Source organism: Aquarana catesbeiana, linkage group LG08 (genome assembly GCF_042186555.1).
Source record: "Aquarana catesbeiana isolate 2022-GZ linkage group LG08, ASM4218655v1, whole genome shotgun sequence".
Classification (NCBI taxonomy): domain Eukaryota; kingdom Metazoa; phylum Chordata; class Amphibia; order Anura; family Ranidae; genus Aquarana; species Aquarana catesbeiana.
In genome coordinates, this window is record NC_133331.1 from 169,379,756 (window position 1) to 169,399,217 (window position 19,462).

The following is a 19,462-nucleotide window of genomic DNA, read 5'->3' on the forward strand; positions in this document are numbered from 1 at the left end:
AAGAAAAAAAAAAGGAATGGGTTAGAACATTGTTCATTGGACCTGATCCAATTGTCTTGTTTGTAATTCTTTGAGATCTGCTCTATGCAAATCAGTACTCTGTAAGGTTAGACACTAGTTGTGTTTAGTGATAATCTTCAACTCTTTTAGTTCCTTTTTTAAATTACGATAATATCAAATATTTTGCATGACACTTAAATTTCATAAAAACTATATCACACCATCAGGACAGATATAAACTGTAATGAAACAATTGTTAGGTATGTGTGATCTTAAAAATTTAGCTGAGTTAATTCACAAGCCATCTCCAAATTTTCCAAACCCCATCATGAACCCTGAACCCCCAACTCAAATAAGACTGCAGTTTAGTTCATGAAATTCATTGCACTACATTTTAGAATTGAAAACAAATCAAAATTTTCACAATAAGAAATCTTTCCCTCCTCCCCCGCAACACTCCCCTAACACTTATCCTGATCCTCAAACACATGTCCCTCTCTCTACCCTGACCCTCAACACTTAACTTCCCCATACCACTAAAATGTAACCTACTGCAACTCTGAAAGTTAACCCTCAGCACTTAATATACCTTAAATATTAAAATGACCCCCAACCCCATAAATAACACTTTTAATTTACCCTCAAATCTTAAGTCTAACACTTATTTTATCCCTTTACCCCAGCCTTAATCCCTAGGTCCCATTTCACACGGGCTTTCCGATCAGGTCCGCCTGTCAGTTTTTCAAGCGGACCTGATCAGAGCCTCCATTCCCTCCTATGGGGCAGTGGATGTCAGCGGTGATATGCCCGCTGACAACTGCTGCTATCCGATCTGATCCTGTCTGTGAAATCCAGACAAAGCACAGTCCGTCGGGCAGACCGCCTGTGTAAAAGAGCCCTTAGGGATCATTTACACTTGCTTCGACTTTAACACACATTAAAGCAACTACCGCTTTAACATGTTTTTTTGCTTTGGTGATGGTGTTTTGGCGCTTTAATGAAGCTTGGCAAATACCCTGTGTGTGTGTTGATTTTCAATTTGTTTTAAAGGGACCTAGTCAGGCCCAGACTGGCCATAGGGCACTCCGGACACTTGCCCGGTGGGCCGGGGCCACATGTCCTTGTGGGGCCAAGGCAGCTGAGCTTCTCCATAAGCCCTCTCTGCTCACCTGGCCTCTCTCTGGCCGGCTGGCCGCCATTTCAGTTCGGCCTTCGGGCCGGGGGATGGAGACTACAGATCATGTTACCTGTGACCATGAAGAGGGAGGGAAAGAGGAAAAAAGCCCCAAGGATATTGCGGATGCAGGGAAAAGTAAGTAAAGGTATACCCATAAATAAAAAATGTGTATATTTTATTGGTACAAAAATAGTAGTAAACAATACATAAATTATCCTGTACAAAAATCACCTAAAAACAATAAACAATAGAAACTGTAGGAAATGAAACAGCTGCTGAACTGGAAAAGCACCACAGATCAAAAACTTGAAGTTCGACTAGTGGGACATGTATGCCAGAAAACCCAACATCAGTGTTATTTTATTGTTTAGTATTCTTGATTAATTTCATTAATTAATTAATTAATTAATTAATTTTATTAATTTCCTGAGAGCACGGGGGGCACCTGAGAGCATGGTGGGAGCCTAAGAGCACTAGGGGGCAGTAGAAAGAAGCTGGATAGGAGAAGCGGCTGCATACACAGTAGAGGAATCCATCTCTTTATTTTTCTCCTACAGCCTCTGAATGCCCACGGGAGGGAGAGAATGAGAAGCAGGCATTCAGAGGCTGTAGGAGAAAAATAAAGTAATGGATTCTTCTACTGTGTACGCAGCCACTCCTTCTATCCAGGGCACACACAAGGGGAGCCGCAATCACTTTCCCTCCTGTCGGCGTCTCGTGTAGATCCCCTCCCTCTTCATAGAAAAGAGGGGAAGGAGTGAAGACCAACCAGAGATATATGGGGAACCCAATCCCCTGTATCACATCCTATACAATATTGTCTGGAAAGAGGAAAAAAGCCCCAAGGATATTGCAGATACAGGGAAAAGTAAGTAAGGGTATACCCATAAATAAAAAATGTGTATATTTTATTGGTACCAAAATAGTAGTACACAATACATAAATTATCCTGTACAAAAATCACCTAAAAACAATAAACAATAGAAACTGTAGGAAATGAAACAGCTGCTGAACTGGAAAAGCACCACAGATCAAAAACATGAAGTTCGACTAGTGGGACATGTATGCCGCCAGAAAACCCAACATGTTTCGGAGGGCAATTTTTATGTATATTTCCTTCTTCAGGGGTAAAAAATAGACATGCTGTCTCATTTCTATTCGAAAAAAAGATATGTATAATCAGTAAAGTGTATATTAATATGTATTTATAACAAACCAGTTGGTTTATGGCAACAAAGTGGTACATGTAAAATAAACAAGTTTATCTATACTTACATAACAGTATTTATATTCTTATTTTACACACCAGCAGACATAGCGTCAGGACTTGGATCTTGCTTGACCCCATTTTCAAAGTATGTTCATGTTTAGAGAAAAGCACTCTCATATAATTGGCAATGAAAGCTGAAAAATCCGAACTAAGTCGGTGTAATTGGGGTTGGTAGGTGCACCCAGGCAGTCCAACAATGCTCATGGGGACGGACACCTAATAAGAAGATAGTAAATAGCAATAAGCCTACATGCGCTGAAAGTATGGGGTTCAGTGAGCAAACGGCTTTACTGCCCCAAGGTGAAAATACATAAATGGTGGTGCTGGGAAAAATGGCAAATACGTATAGTATACAATACCTGCAATAAGCATGTCAGTCAATATCCACAAAGGTTCCCGGTGTTTGCTGGCTGTGTAGCAATGATTGCTCACACAGTTTGGCATATGTACGCCCAGGGATCAAAGAGGGGCCAATGAGGGCAGTAGTATTAGAGTAGTGGGGGGGGACAGACAGACACAGGTGTTGGGGATCGTAACCCGACGTCTCCCCATATTACCTGTGCTGCTGAATCCAAGCCCGCGTGGGAATCCTCCAGCCGATGCGCGGTGACGTCAGACATCGACACGGCCACCGGCACGGAAGTGGGCGCGTACACTGGACAGAAAGACGTCCAGTGCGCAACTGCAGAAAACAACTGTCTCCACAGGTGTACACGCCCAAGGCACCCCTGCAGAGGGGGGTGGGACTGCCCAAGGTGGCGCACGAAGCCCCACCATGGGGCCCCCCATGCCGGGGAGCCTCGGTGGTCCATCAAGGGCACCAAAAAACAAACCCCAAAGAGATAAATAATTATTTATTTAAATGTGGTTATAAGCAATCCAATCTATCGGCTATTGTCTGGACGACTAAAGTATAACTCTAGTCATCTCTATGGGGAGAAAACAATAGAATAATAATAATTACCATACAGCAGTTGCAGGTTTCCAATATATTACTGATCATTATCAAATGGTGGACCTGCAAGCATATTTGATATGAATCAAACAGTTAACAAATATTACATGTACACATAACATCGCATTGTGCTAAAAATTTAGGAGAGAAAAAAGAAAGAGGAACAAGAGAGAAGAAACAAAGATACAGAGAATTGCGGTGACAAAAAAATTGGTTATTATTGAATGGCCTAAATCTATTAATCTTTGTCATAGGGACCTGATATGAAACCCAGTAGAAAAGGTTTGAAATCAAAAGCCTCGTTAGGGCCAGGGGGCACGTGGCATTAAGGTTGAATATCCACCTGAGCTCTCGTTGTAGGAGGAGTTTGTCAAGGTCTGCTCCCCGAGAGCTAGGATGTACCCTATCTAGAACCAACACTGGGGCAAGTGCCATTGTGGGAGAGTTGGACATGTCTACCCAAGGGTACATCTGGGTTACTCGTTTGCATGGCTTTGATGTGACGATAAAGTCTTTGCCAGAGTTTCTGTATGGTCTGTATGGTGTATAGAGTATGTAGTAATAATACGGTTATGAGTCTCTGAGGGTTTCTTTTTAGTAATCAACAAGTCATGTCTGTTTTTGTCTTCTGCATGTTTGAAGGCCTTTTTCAGGCTTTTGTGGCTGTATCCTCTTTCCAAAAGACATCGCTTGAGGTTGTTTGCCTCACGTCTGAAATCTAAATAATTGGAGCAGTTGCGCTTGATTCGTAAGTATTGTCCATATGGTATGGATTCGACCAAGGGTTTGGGGTGCAAACGGGAAGAGTGAAGAATAGTGTTGCCTGCAGTAGTTTTCCTGTATAGTTTGCAGGACAACATATTCATGTCAATTTTGAATATTTCAACATCCAAAAATGTAATTTTGGATGGATCAGAAATCATAGTAAATTTAAGATTGAAATCATTTGTATTTAAAGCCATTAAACATTCATCCAATAGCTTGGACAGTCCATCCCATACAATGAAGATGTCATCTATGTACCTATGCCACATAACAATGTGGCACAGGTACATAGAGAGATCCTCATCACTAAAAATGCAACGCTCCCATTCTCCCAGGTACAGATTGGCGTAGCACAACAGGTACCCATGGCTACGCCCTGTACCTGGAGGAACAATCGATCGTCAAATGAGAAGACGTGTCTCAAAATGTAATCTAGAGAAAGAAGTACAAAATCATTGAAAGAACTTTCATGATGGCTGGTTTGTGAAAGAATTTTTTGTACACAAGCAAGTCCCTTTGAATGGGGTATAGAGCTATAAAGTGCTTCTACGTCGATACTGGCAAGAATACATCCCTCAAGGATCTGTATACCCTCAATGATCTGTAGTAGGTGAATAGTGTCACGTACATATGAGGGTATGGAGAGGATGAATGGTCTAATATGTTCGTCTACCAGGCGTGATAAGTTTTCGGTAATTGAGCCGTTACTGGAAATTATTGGTCTCCCTGGGGGGTCACTAGTGTGTTTGTGGATCTTAGGAAGAATGTAAAAGGTAGCAAATTCAAAGGTTTGTTTGGAAATGACTTTATTTCGAAATGCTTCATCTACTAAAGCATAAAATGTATTATTAAATGCCTGAACAATATCAGAACCAACTGAACGATACCAGTCACGGTTGGTCAAAATTTTTATGCACATACAGCTGTATTGGTCATTGTCCATTAGGACTATGTTCCCCCCTTTGTCTGATGCCTTGATAGTTATTTCATGAAGACTAGATAGGTTCCTAAGGGCAATTTTTTCATTGGGGGTTAAATTCTCTGCTGTGAAAGATTTAGATTTAAAGTTTCTAATTTCTTGGCATTTTTAAAAAAGTAGATACACCCTGATTATAGCTGGGTGCAGGATACATAGAAGATGTTTTTTTAAGAGAGGATTTTTTGGAAGCAGCACTACCAGAGGTATCTACACCTTTCAGAAGAAGTTCTAAGTCAATTGTGTCTATAAGGTCTTTGGGTTCACTTTCCTCCAATAAGGAGTTGAGGTTTTCCAAAGTCCATCTCTCGCTTAGAGTTCGAAAACCCTCCATGTCCGGGTTGGTCTTCTCAAACGTACTTTTTAAAAGAAGTTTGCGTGTATATAGGTGGAGATCTTTGATCACTTCAAATTTATCAGTCTTACTAGTTGGAACAAAGGTGAGACCTTGAGAACTTTAGAGAGAACTGAAACTTCATCTGGTGTAAGAATGTGAGAAGAAAGGTTAACAATATTTAAATTAGTGGAATGGAGCGTTGCATTTTTAGTGATGAGGATCTCTCTATGTACCTGTACCACATTGTTATGTGGTACAGGTACATAGATGACATCTTGATTGTATGGGATGGACAGTCAAAGCTATTGGATGATTGTTTAATGGCTTTAAATACAAATGATTTCAATCTTAAATTTACTATGATTTCTGATCCATCCAAAATTACATTTTTGGATGTTGAAATATTCAAAAGTGACATGAATATGTTGTCCTGCAAACTATACAGGAAAACTACTGCAGGCAACACTATTCTTCACTCTTCCAGTTTCAACCCAAACCCTTGGTTGAATCCATCCCATATGGACAATACTTATGAATCAAGCGCAACTGCTCAAATTATTTAGATTTCAGACGTGAGGCAAACAACCTCAAGCGATGTCTTTTGGAAAGAGGATACAGCCACAAAAGCCTGAAAAAGGCCTTCAAACATGCAGAAGACAAAAACAGACACGACTTGTTGATTACTAAAAAGAAACCCTCAGAGACTCATAGCCGTATTATTACTACATACTCTAGTGATCACAGATCTATTATTCAGATCTGTAGGAAATACTGGCACCTTTTGACATCTGACCCCATGGTGGGACCTTATGTGCCACCGGCTCCAACCATCACATAGAGACGCACCACATCTCTCAATGATCTCTTAGTAAAAAGCGAATTTCAGAGGATGGGGAGGGAGACCCGTGTAAAACAATGGGAACATTTTCGTGTGGCTCATGTGCGTATTGCAAATACATGGACCACAGAAGAAATAATTACTTTACCCAATGGAATGCGATTTACGCCCAAACATTTTTTCTAACTGCCAGACAAGTGCAGTTATCTATTTAATAATATGCAGCTGCAATTGCTTCTATGTGGGTAAGACCATACAGAAACTCTGGCAAAGACTTTATTGTCACATCAAAGCCATGCAAACGAGTAACCCAGATGTACCCTTGGGTAGACATGTCCAACTCTCCCACAATGGCACTTGCCCCAGTATCAGAGTGTTGGTTCTAGATAGGGTACACCATAGCTCTCGGGGAGGAGACCTTGACAAACTCCTCCTACAACGAGAGCTCAGGTGGATATTCAACCTTAATGCCACGTGCCCCCTGGCCTTAACGAGGCTTTTAATTTCAAACCTTTTCTACTGGGTTTCATATCAAGTCCCTATGACAAAGATCAATAGATTTAGGCCATTCAATAACAACCAATTTTTTTGTCACCGCAATTCTCTGTATCTTTGTTTCTTCTCTCTTGTTCCTCTTTCTTTTTCTTTTTTCTCTCCTAAATTATTAGCACAATGCGATGTTATGTGTCTATATAATTTTTGTTAACTGTGTGATTCATATCATATATGCTTGCAGGTCCACCATTTGATAATGATCAGTAATGTATCGGAAACCTGCAATTGCTGTATGGTAATTATTATTATTCTATTGTTTTCTCCCCATAGAAATGACTAGAGTTATTCTTTAGTCGTCCAGACAATAGCCGATGGATTGGATTGCTTATAACTACATTTAAATAAATCATTATTTACCTATCTCTTTGGGGTTTGTTTTTTGGTGCCCTTGATGGACCACCGAGGCTCCCCGGCACGGGGGGGCCCCACGGTGGGGCTTTGTGCGCCACCTTGGGGCAGTCCTGCCCCCCTCTGCAGGGGTGCCTTGGGCGAGTACACCTGTGGAGACAGTTGTTTTCTGCAGTTGCGCACTGGGAGGATTCCCATTGGAGATGCACGCGGGCTTGGATTCAGCAGCACAGGTGATATGGGGAGACGTCGGGTTACAATCCCCAACACCTGTGTCTGTCTGTCTCCTTCTCCCCCCTCCCACTACTCTAATACTACTGCCCTCATTGGCCCCTCTTTGATCCCTGGGCGTACATATGCCAGACTGTGTGAGCAATCATTGCTACACAGCCAGCAAACGCTGGGAACCTTTGTGGATACTGACCGACATGCTTATTGCAGGTATTGTATACTATACATATTTGCCATTTTTCCCAGCACCGCCATTTATGTATTTTTACCTTGGGGCAGTGATGCCGTTTTGCTCACTGAACCCCATACTTTCAGCGCATGTAGGCTTATTGCTATTTACTATCTTCTTATTAGGTGTCCATCCCCATTCATTAGGGATATCCCCGTGAGCATTGTTGGACCGCCTGGGTGCACCTACCAACCCCAATTTCACTGACTTAGTTCGGATCTTTCAGCTTTCATTGCCAATTATATGAGAGTGCTTTTCTCTAAACATGAACATACTTTGAAAATGGGGTCAAGCAAGATCCAAGTCCTGACGCTATGTCTGCTGGTGTGTAAAATAAGAATATAAATACTGTTATGTAAGTATAGATAAACTTATTTATTTTACATGTACCACTTTGTTGCCATAAACCAACTGGTTTGTTATAAATACATATTAATATACACTTTACTGATTATACATATCTTTTTTTCGAATAGAAATGAGACAGCATGTCTATTTTTTACCCCTGAAGAAGGAAATATACATAAAAATTGCCCTCCGAAACATGTTGGGTTTTCTGGCGGCATACATGTCCCACTAGTCGAACTTCATGTTTTTGATCTGTGGTGCTTTTCCAGTTCAGCAGCTGTTTCATTTCCTACAGTTTCTATTGTTTATTGTTTTTAGGTGATTTTTGTACAGGATAATTTATGTATTGTGTACTACTATTTTGGTACCAATAAAATATACACATTTTTTATTTATGGGTATACCCTTACTTACTTTTCCCTGTATCTGCAATATCCTTGGGGCTTTTTTCCTCTTTCCAGACAATATTGTATAGGATGTGATACAGGGGATTGGGTTCCCCATATATCTCTGGTTGGTCTTCACTCCTTCCCCTCTTTTCTATGAAGAGGGAGGGGATCTACACGAGACGCCGACAGGAGGGAAAGTGATTGCGGCTCCCCTTGTGTGTGCCCTGGATAGAAGGAGTGGCTGCGTACACAGTAGAAGAATCCATTACTTTATTTTTCTCCTACAGCCTCCGAATGCCTGCTTCTCATTCTCTCCCTCCCGTGGGCATTCAGAGGCTGTAGGAGAAAAATAAAGAGATGGATTCCTCTACTGTGTATGCAGCCGCTTCTCCTATCCAGCTTCTTTCTACTGCCACCTAGTGCTCTTAGGCTCCCACCATGCTCTCAGGTGCCCCCCGTGCTCTCAGGAAATTAATAAAATTAATTAATTAATTAATTAATTAATGAAATTAATCAAGAATACTAAACAATAAAATAACACTGATTTGGCAGATTATTTGCTTTATAGGAGGGATCAGGAGCCGCAGTTTCAGTTTCAACTAAAATCTGATATTGGTTTGCATTCATTCAGATAAAGTGTGGATTAACCATAGGGGCTTAACCATAGGAAAAAGAAATAAGGGAAGGAAGCAAGTGCATGAAGGCTAATTTTTTATACTTTTTTTGGTAGGAGGTATATTATTAACCTACCTTAGGTACTAGAAAAATGTTCATTCAAAAGTTATCATATCACCCCTGCAAACATATCACATTTACACTGTCATCTTCTATATCCACAACACAGTGCTGTATAGCAATAATTTCAGACACGTAGTAGATATAAAAAGTTAAAATGTCAGGTTTCTGTGATGTAAAAAAAATGAGACACAGATAAATAGTTTCAGAACTTTTTCCACCATTAATGTGACCTATAAACTGTACAACTCTGTTGAAAAACAAGCTGAAATCTTTTAGGGGAGGGGGGAAGTAAAAATAAAAAACAAAGGTAATGTAGTTGAATAAGTGTGCACACCCTCTTATAACTGGGGATGTGGCTGTGTTCAGAATTAAACAATCACATTCAAACCCATGTTAAATAGTAGTCAGTATAGACCTGACATCATTTAAAGTGCCTCTGATTAACCCCAAATAAGGTTCAGCTGTTCTAGTAGGCCTTTCCCGACATTTTCTTAGTCTCATCCTACAGCAAAATCCATGGTCCGCAGAGAGCTTTCAAAGCATCAGAGGGATCACATTGATAAAAAATATCAGTCAGGAGAAGGGTACAAAAGAATTTCCAAGGCATTAGATATACCATGGAACACAGTGAAGACAGTCATCATCAAGTGGAGAAAATATGGCACAACTGGTCAGGGAGGCTGCCAAGAGGCCTACAGCAACATTAAAGGAGCTGCAGGAATATCTGGCAAGTACTGGTTGTGTGGTACATGTGACAACAATCTCTCATATTCTTCATATGTCTGGGCTATGGGGTAGAGTGGCAAGATGGAAGCCTTTTCTTCCAAAGAAAAACATCCAAGCCTGACTAAATTTTGAAAAAACACATCTGAAGTCTCCCAAAAGCACGTGGGAAAATGTGTTATGGTCTGATGAAACCAAGGTAAAACTTTTTGCCCATAATTCCAAAAGATATGTTTGCCGCAAAAACAACACTGCACATCACCAAAAGAACACCATACCCACAGTCAAGCATGGTGGTGGCAGCATCATGCTTTGGGGCTGTTTTTCTCCTAAGCTGGAACAGGGGCCTTAGTCAAGGTAGAGGGAATTGTGAACAGTTCCAAATACCAGTCAACATTGGCACAATACCTTCAGGCTTCTGCTAGAAAACTGAACATTAAGAGGAACTTCATCTTTCAGTGTGACAACGACCCAAAGTATACATCCAAATCAACAAAGGAATGGCTTCACCAGAAGATGATTACATTTTTGGAATGGCCCAGTAGAGCCCAGACCTGAATCGATTGAAAATCTGTGGGGTGATCTGAAGAGCAGGAGATGCCCTTGCAATCTGACAGATTTGGAGTGTTTTTGCAAAGAAGAGTGGGCAAATATTGCCAAGTCAAGATGTGCCATGCTGATAGACTCATACCCAAAAAGACTGAGTGCTGTAATAAAATCAAAAGGTGCTCCCTCTTTGGGCAGTGTTAGAACCTGTGGATTGTGATTCATTATCTCTGACTAACCTTTTATGGCTGCATCCATCAGATCGCAAAAAACTTACCAACCCAATTACTAAACATCTTCTTGTCCTTTGGTACAAATTTAAACAAATGGATTACAATCCCCACATGTCCCACTTTAATTATTTTTAAAAAACCCTCTTTTTTACCCTGCCTGGATCGCCCCTGCTTCCGTTCGAGCATGGTCCGCATCCAATTTAACTAGACTCCATGAACTGATGTCTTCCACCTCAATCAAATTATTCCCCACTTTATGTGAAAACCATGGACTTCCGAAATCTGAACTATTCTGATATCTTCAGATAAAAAACATTTTTACTACATATATCCAAGGCGGAGTTATGCCCCGTACACACGGTCGGATTTTCTGACGGAAAATGTTTGATGGGAGCTTGTTGTCGGAAATTCCGACCGTGTGTAGACTCCATCCGACATTTTCCATCGGAATTTCCGTCACAGAAAATTTGAAATCTGGATCTCAAATTTTCCGACAACAAAATCCGTTGTCGTAAATTCCGATCGTGTGTACACAATTCCGACGCACAAAGTTCCATGCATGCTCGGAATCAAGCAGAAGAGCCGCACTGGCTATTGAACTTCATTTTTCTCAGCTCGTCGTACGTGTTGTACATCACCACTTTCTTGACATTCGGAATTTCTGACAAGATTTGTGTGACCGTGTGTATGCAAGACAAGTTTGAGCCAACATCCGTCGGAAAAAATCCATGGATTTTGTTGTCGGAATGTCTGATCGTGTGTACAGGGCATTAGACTTGATTATTTAACTCGATTTGAAGACATATGTAAACATGATCTTCAAGTAAAAGGATTGATTTTGACTCTCTATGCCAGTATTTCTCAACTCTAGTCCTCAAGGTGCCCCAAAAGGTCATGTTTTCAGGCTATCCATTATTTTGCATTATTGTGCCTTAGTAATTGCCACAGCCATTTCATCCGAGGGAAATCCTGAAAACATGACCTGTTGGGGCGCCTTGAGGACTGGAGTTGAGAAGCACTGCTCTACACCCAACTCATTGCTAAACCTGAGGCTGAACCACCTACTTATACAACTAAATGGGAGGCTGACCTTGGGCTTAAGTTGGTAAACGAAACACGGTCGCATTAGAAACAAATTATAAAGTACTCCCACGTTGGTACTTGGTCCCTGCCAGGATAGCGAAATATACTCCCAGCTACCCGGAATCCTGTTTTCTAGGCTGCACAGCTATTGGGTCACATTGTCATATTTGATGGGATTGCTCGGTAGCTAAAACATTTTGGAAGAAAATATTCCATAAACTTTTTATCCTGTTTTAGGAATCCATCTCTCCTGATGCCTCCATGGTACTTCTAAATTTTAAATCGGCTAACCTTACCCTATCCAACGTTAAACTCTTTCTACAAATCACAACAGCCATGAAACAGACCATCGCCAAAGCCTGGAAATCACAGACACTAATACTAGCTGAAACCAAAGACAGAGTTAACCTAAGCTACGATCTATGCCAAAATAGAAGCTATCAGGGCTTTTTTTCTGCCGGAACTTGCCGGAACGCAGTTCCGCCACCTCAGGCAGCCCTCTCCTCTGCAGTCTGTCACATAGAACAGAAGCCGGTAGAAGAAGTTTTCTATACCATTCACTTCCTCCACCAGCCTCTGTAATATGCTAGGCATCCAGGGAATGTGCTCCATCCACAGCTGACTGATTGGATTTCAGAGGCAGCTCTCCCCGCCTGCTGTCTGTCAGATCAGCGTAGCACGGAGCCGAGCTCTCTGAAACTCCTCCTCGGTTCTGTGCTACACTGATCTACTGATCTGACAGGCGGAGCTGCACGGAGGAGACTGAACAGTGAGCTGAGGGGGGGGGGCCCTGATTTGACAGAACGGAAGTCTGCTCAGCATGGCTCTAATGAAGGCGAGATAGCTGTGGAGGGAAAGGGGGAGGAAGGGGGGGCTGGTTGTGCAGAGATTAGAGACTGAAGTTGTGGATGTTCTGCAGAGGTCAGAGTTGGCGGGGTTAGATTGTGCAAAGTGAGAGTTGTGAGCAGGGGAAATGTATACAGGGTCAAGAGTGCTGGGGGGGGGGCTTGGGGTGCAGAGGTGGAAGATGGGGGGTTGTAGAGAGTTAGAGCTGTAGATGGGGTCGCAGAAGTGAAATGTGGAGGAGGGGAGATAGGCTGTGGATGGGAGTGCAGAGGTGATTGTGGACTGGGGGTGTAAGCAGTGGATGGGGGGTGTGCAGAGGTGATATGTTGACAGAGGTTAAAAGGGGAATTGTGGATGGGGGGAGAGGACTGTGCATGGTAATGTGAAATGTGGGGGTGGAGGGGGTGAGCTGGCTGTGGATGAGGGGGGTGAACTGTGGAGAGGGGGAGAGGGTGAGCTGTGGGGGGTGAACTGTGGAGAGGGGGGAGAAGGTGAGCTGTGGGGGGGAGGTGAACTGTGGAGAGGGGGGAGAGGGTGAGCTGTGGGGGGGAGAGAGGGTGAGCTGTGGGGGGGTGAACTGTGGGGGGGAGGTGAACTGTGGAGAGGGTGAAATGTGGGGGGTAGGTGAACTGTGGAGCGGGTGGGGGGGTGAACTGTGGAGAGGGTGAGCTGTGGGGGGAGGTGAACTGTGAAGAGGGTGAGATGTGGGGGGGAGGTCAACTGTGGAGAGGGTGAGCTGTGGGGGGAGGTGAACTGTGGAGAGGGTGGGGGGAGGTGAACCGTGGAGAGGGTGAGCTGTGGGGGGGAGGTGAACTGTGGAGAGGGTGAGCTGTGAGGGGGGTGAACTGTAGACAAGAGAAGAGAAGGTAACCTGTGGGTGGAGGGAGGGGGGGGTGAGCTGTAGAGAGAGAGGGTGAGCTGTGCGGGGAACTGTGGAGAGGGGGGAGTGGGTGAGCTATGGGGGGGACTGTGGAGAGGGGGAGCTCTGGGGGAGACGAACCTTGGAGAGGGGGGTGAGGGTGAGCTGTGGGGGGAGGTGAACTGTGGAGAGGAGGGGAGGGGACTGTGCATGGTAATGTGAAATGTGGGGGTGGAGGGGGTGAGCTGGCTGTGGTTGAGGGGGTGCGAACTGTGGAGAGGGGGAGAGGGTGAGCTGTGGGGGGGGGGTGAACTGTGGAGAGGGGGGAGAGAGTGAGCTGTGTGGGGGAGGTGAACTGTGGAGAGGGGGGAGAGGGTGAGCTGTGGGGGGGAGGTGAACTGTGGAGAAGGTGAGCTGTGGGGGGGAGGTGAACTGTGGAGAGGGGGTAAGGGTGAGCTGTGGGGGGGAGGTGAACTGTGGAGAGGGGGGAAAGGGTGAGCTGTGGGGGGGTGAACTGTGGAGAGGGTGAGCTGTGGGGGGAGGTGAACTGTGGAGAGGGTGAGATGTGGGGGGGTAGGTAAACTGTGGAGAGGGTGGGGGGGTGAACTGTGGAGAGGGTGAGCTGTGGGAGGAGGTGAACTGTGGAGAGGGTGAGATGTGGGGGGGAGGTGAACTGTGGAGAGGGTGAGCTGTGGGGGGGAGGTGAACTGTGGAGAGGGTGGGGGGAGGTGGACTGTGGAGAGGGTGAGCTGTGGGGGGGAGGTGAACTGTGGAGAGCGTGAGCTGTGAGGGGGGTGAACTGTAGACAAGAGAAGAGAAGGTAACCTGTGGGTGGAGGGAGGGGGGTGAGCTGTAGAGAGAGAGGGTGAGCTGTGGGGGGAACTGTGGAGAGGGGGGAGTGGGTGAGCTATGGGGGGGACTGTGGAGAGGGGGAGCTGTGGGGGGAGACGAACCTTGGAGAGGGGGGAGAGGGTGAGCTGTGGGGGGAGGTGAACTGTGGAGAGGAAGAGGGGGAGAGGGGGAGCTGTGGGGGGAGGTGAACTGTGGAGAGGAAGGGGGAGAGGGTGAGCTGTGGGGGGAGGTGAACTGTGGAGAGGAAGGGGGAGAGGGTGAGCTGTGGGGGGAGGGAGGTGAGCTGTAGGGAAGTGAACTGTGGAGAGGAAGGGGGAGAGGGTGAGCTGTGGGGGGAGGTGAACTGTGGAGAGGAAGGGGGAGAGGGTGAGCTGTGGGGGGAGGGAGGTGAGCTGTAGGGAAGTGAACTGTGGAGAGGAAGGGGGAGAGGGTGAGCTGTGGGGGGAGGTGAACTGTGGAGAGGAAGAGGGAGAGCTGTGGGGGGAGGGAGGTGAGCTGTAGGGAGGTGAACTGTGGAGAGGAAGGGGGAGAGGGTGAGCTGTGGGGGGAGGGGGGTGAGCTATAGGGAGGTGAACTGTGGAGAGGAAGGGGGAGAGGGTGAGCTGTGGGGGGATGTGAACTGTGGAGAGGAAGGGGGAGAGGGTGAGCTGTGGGGGGAGGGAGGTGAGATGTAGGGAGGTGAACTGTGGAGAGGAAGGGGGAGAGGGTGAGCTGTGGGGGGAGGGAGGTGAGCTATAGGGAGGTGAACTGTGGAGAGGAAGGGGGAGAGGGGGAGCTGTGGGGGGAGGTGAACTGTGGAGATGAAGGGGGAGAGGGTGAGCTGTGGGGGTAGGGAGGTGAGCTGTAGGGAGATGAACTGTGGAGAGGAAGGGGGAGAGGGTGAGCTGTGGGGGGAGGTGTACTGTGGAGAGGGCGAGCTGTGGGGGGAGGGAGGTGAGCTGTGGGGGGTGAACTGTGGACGAGAGAAGAGAAGGTGACCAGAGGGAGGAGGGGGTGAGCTGTGGAGAGGGGAGGGGGTAAACTGAAAAGAGAAGGTAAGCTGTGCATGGAGGGAAAGGTAACCTGTGTGTGTGTGTGTGTGGGGGGGGGGTGAGCTGTGGACAAGAGAAGAGAAGGTGACCTGTGGATGGGGAGGTGAGCTGTGGAAAAGGAAGGGAGAAGGTAAAGAACACTTTACTTCTCTTTCCCAAGGAATGGCAGTATTGGGGGCGGGAATAGGGGTGGAGTTGGGGGGGTGAGGGGGCGGAGAGTTGACTGGGGAGGGTGGGTTCCTGCACCTATTCTCTGAGAAAAAAAGCCCTGGAAGCTATCACTCATGACAAAATCTGTATATTCGAGAAAACCTGGCATCCTTGGTTTAAACATTATTTACCCCCAGATTTTGATGAATCCTTATTGATGCCTTGGTAACATATAATTATACTTACACTTCTTATATGTGTGTCTGGTGCTTGAAGTTGTATTCTACCCCAGGGACTATTCCTATTCTTATTCTTTTTTTATTCTTATTTTTATTCTTATTTTATTCTTATTCCTGTTCTTATACTTCCTAGGTACATAGTTAGTCAGGTTCAACCAAAAATAAATAAATACAATCCCATATACACAAACCTACAACCACAGTTGATCCAGAGGAAGGCAACCCCCCCCCAGCAAAGCATGGTCCAATTTGCTACAGCAGGGGAAAAAATTCCTTCCTGATCCCCCAAAAGGCAATCAGATTTTCCCTGGATCAACTTTACCTAGAAATGTTAGTACCCAGTTATATTATGTACATTTAGGAAAGAATCCAGACCTTTTTTATAGCAATCGACTGAGCTTTGCAGAACCACCTCTGGAGGGAGTCTATTCCACATTTTCACAGCTCTTACTGTGAAGAAACCTTTTCGTATTTGGAGATGAAATCTTTTTTCCTCTAGACTTAAAGAGTGCCCCTTGTCCTCTGTGATGACTTTAAAGAGAATAACTCAACACCAAGTTTACGATATGGACCACTTATGTATTTGTACATGGTGATCATATCCCCCCTTAATCACCTCTTCACAAGAGAGAATAGATTCCTTTCCTCTAATCTTTCCTCATAGCTGAGCTCCTCCATACCTCTTATCAGTTTGGTTGCCCTTCTTTGCACTTTCTCCAGTTCCCCGATATTCTTTTTGAGAACCGGTGCCAAAAACTGAAATGCATATTCCAATTGAGGTCTGATGATTTGTACAGGGGCAAAATGATATCTCTCTCTCTGGAGTCCATACATCTCTTAATACAAGATCATACTCCTCCTTCTTCCCCCTTTGCCTCCCTTTTCTTAATTTTTATCCTTTTGTCTCTCCCTATGCTTTTCTCTCCCATTTGCCAACTTTTTTCTCCCTTTATTTTTCTCTCTTGGTCCAGGTAACAACAATATATTTGTAACATTATAATTTTGAGCTCTAATATGCTTCATATACTAGATAGAACTCCCAATACATTTTTCATGTTTATGCTATGTGTGATTTTTGAAGATCGATAACCTCTTGTTTAATACTAATTTTTATTATATTGGATTTCGAGCCTTCCCAAACACTTTTAAGAACGAATTCTCTTAATTACTATGCCTATTTTTGAAATATAGAGTATATTTTATCTTATATTGTGTCTTGGAGCTATCTTCACAATTGTACTTGTTATTTCTTTATTGTTGCATCTGAACCTGATTGTATCATTTGTTAAAACCTAATAAAACAAATTTGACAAGAAAAAATCAAAAGGTGCTTCAACAAAGTATTAGTTTAAGGGTGTGCACACTAATGCAACAATATTTTTGTAGTTTTTTATTTTTACTTCCCTCCACCTAAAAGATTTCAGTTTGTTGTTTAACTGAGTTGTACAGTTTATAGGTTGCATGAAAGGTGGAAAAAGTTCTGAAATGATTTATCTTTGTCTCATTTTTTTACACCACAGAAACCTGACATTTTAACAGGGGTGTGTAGACTTTTTATATCCACTGTACGTACACTATAATGTTTGTTATATGCAGTAGCAAAAATTTGTAATATTACCTGCACAGAGTTCTCTCGGCGGTTGCTAGCAATGTCTCCAGGATTGTCTCTGGCAATGGCTGTAAGGGTATAGTAATCTTTCTTCTCTCTGTCCAGTGGGGAAAGGATGTATATGTCTCCCTGTTGTTACACACAATACATATAAAGTTAGAATTTTTACCCTTCTGATTTGTACATGAGAAGGGTATTTGTATTTCACCTGTGGGGCCTATACTTAGTACAAAGTGGGGTAGTTTATTTTATCGTTTCAGTCTAAGAGAATAGTAGGATGAGGTTGGTCTACACACAATTGAACTAATTAAATGCTACATACCCAGTTAACACTTTTATTACTACCTTACTTGCGGGTCTAGTTTAGTACATGACAGCCTTAAGGGGTAATTTCACTTTTGTGGGAAAAAATAGCAAATAAAAAAAAATATAGCATATACAATTGCTACACAAGCCATACTGTAATTGAATGTTATTAAAAATTACTTTTTCTTTTTTTGTAAAATTCAATGCAATATGGTAACCTGGAGGAACACTCCCAGAAATGGAATTTGCTGTTAGTGTAATTGGTTCACTAATTTTCACAGAAATCTGAACTGATATACAAGTCAGATTTTAGACACCCTCTGCAACAAAATGTTCATTTTTGGTGAGACACTCACAAAGCATTAATCACATCTAAATGGATGCAGAGCCTGCATTTTTCTCACTGGAGCACTGCAAGTGCTTTAACTGATTACTAATGAAAACGTCGTCCCCATTCAGATTCACTCTGCAGACAACAAACAGCTTTTTCTTCAGAGCAGAAACAGGTAGGATTCTGCAACAACGTTTGTTAAAATCCTTGCAATGTACATTGATCACCCAGAAGGAATTGTTTTTTTTTCTCAACAAAAGTAGAATTACTCTTTAACAATGTTGTATCTCTGTTTATAATTCCAAGCATTATGTTGGCTGCCAATATGCAAATCAGAATAAAAAAGCCCCCGCTGCATTATGGGGTTAGTTTTATTTGTCTTGGTTCAGATCTGCTTAAGAGGAAATGCAGCTATATACAGACTTTCTAAGAAAGAGGTGCAGCCACACACATTTCACCCAAATTCAAACTGGATTGTGTTATACGGCCATTTGAGATATTAGTAGTGCTTAGAGCAGCTTTACTTTTAGGCCAGGCATGTCCAACTCAAATCAAACTGTGGCTCAAATTGAGTTACACAAATTTACAAGGAGCCATGTTGTGTACTCAAGGCCACACCTATGCAATTCTAGAAAAACAATGACAGCTCTTTTTTGAGTATCATAGTAATAAGGTACAGGCCATACAAGTGGCTCGGCCCTTCCCCCTACTCTCTGCTCACAGGATTTGACTGATTTTGATTCCGTTGGCCGATCCTCCTGTGAGACAGGCACAGCACTGGATTGACACAGAAGGTAAGTATTTGAGGGGGTGGGGGCAGAACCAGGGGCAGAGCCAGGGGCAAAACAGGGAATGCATTAACCGGTTCCCGCCCGCCCTTTGGCATAATGATGCTGGTGGGAACCTCTCATCGATCTGGGCGGACATCATATGAAGTCCTCCTGGATTGCGGGGCACCGTGATCTGTCACTAGCTGCATCCACCAGACACACCCCATGACTGTTCAACATACCCGCCCACTGCCGATAACCTGTGATCGCTGTAACCAATCACAACAGGTCATATGGCAGTTGTAAACAATGGATGGCTTTCTTTTAAGCCATCCAGTGTATACAATTGTGTTGCTAGCTGTGATTGTTCAATGTGATCAAATGATACAGACTGGGCCAATCGCGACCCATCTGTACCATGTGATTAGCTCTGACCAATCACAACTAATCACGACAAAACAACTTGAATGAATCAATTTCATTCAGTAAAATACTTGCATATAGCAATGTAATGCACTCCTTTATGCAAACATAATATGGAAAAAAAACAAAAACACTGATCACTTCCCCAGAGAAGTACAATGTTACTGTGGTAATAATATATTGCTCTGGTCAGTGTGTTAAAAAAAACTGTAAAAAAAAATATAATAAAAAAAAATTATTATTTTTTGTTTTCTTTTTCGTACTGTCACCAGTCAGTGTCCCTGATCACCACCTCACCCATTATA

At 43.7% G+C, this 19,462-nt stretch overlaps 1 protein-coding gene across 1 annotated transcript in view; it reads right to left on the reverse strand.

Annotated features, from left to right (window-relative positions):
* CDH23 (cadherin related 23) overlaps positions 1 to 19,462 on the reverse strand; it is a 1,935,615-nt gene that overhangs the window by 76,341 nt on the left and 1,839,812 nt on the right. The window contains exon 51 of the mRNA XM_073596703.1: positions 17,337 to 17,456. Within this exon, the coding sequence (XP_073452804.1) occupies positions 17,337 to 17,456 (120 nt within the window). The remainder of the gene's footprint in view (positions 1 to 17,336; positions 17,457 to 19,462) is intronic.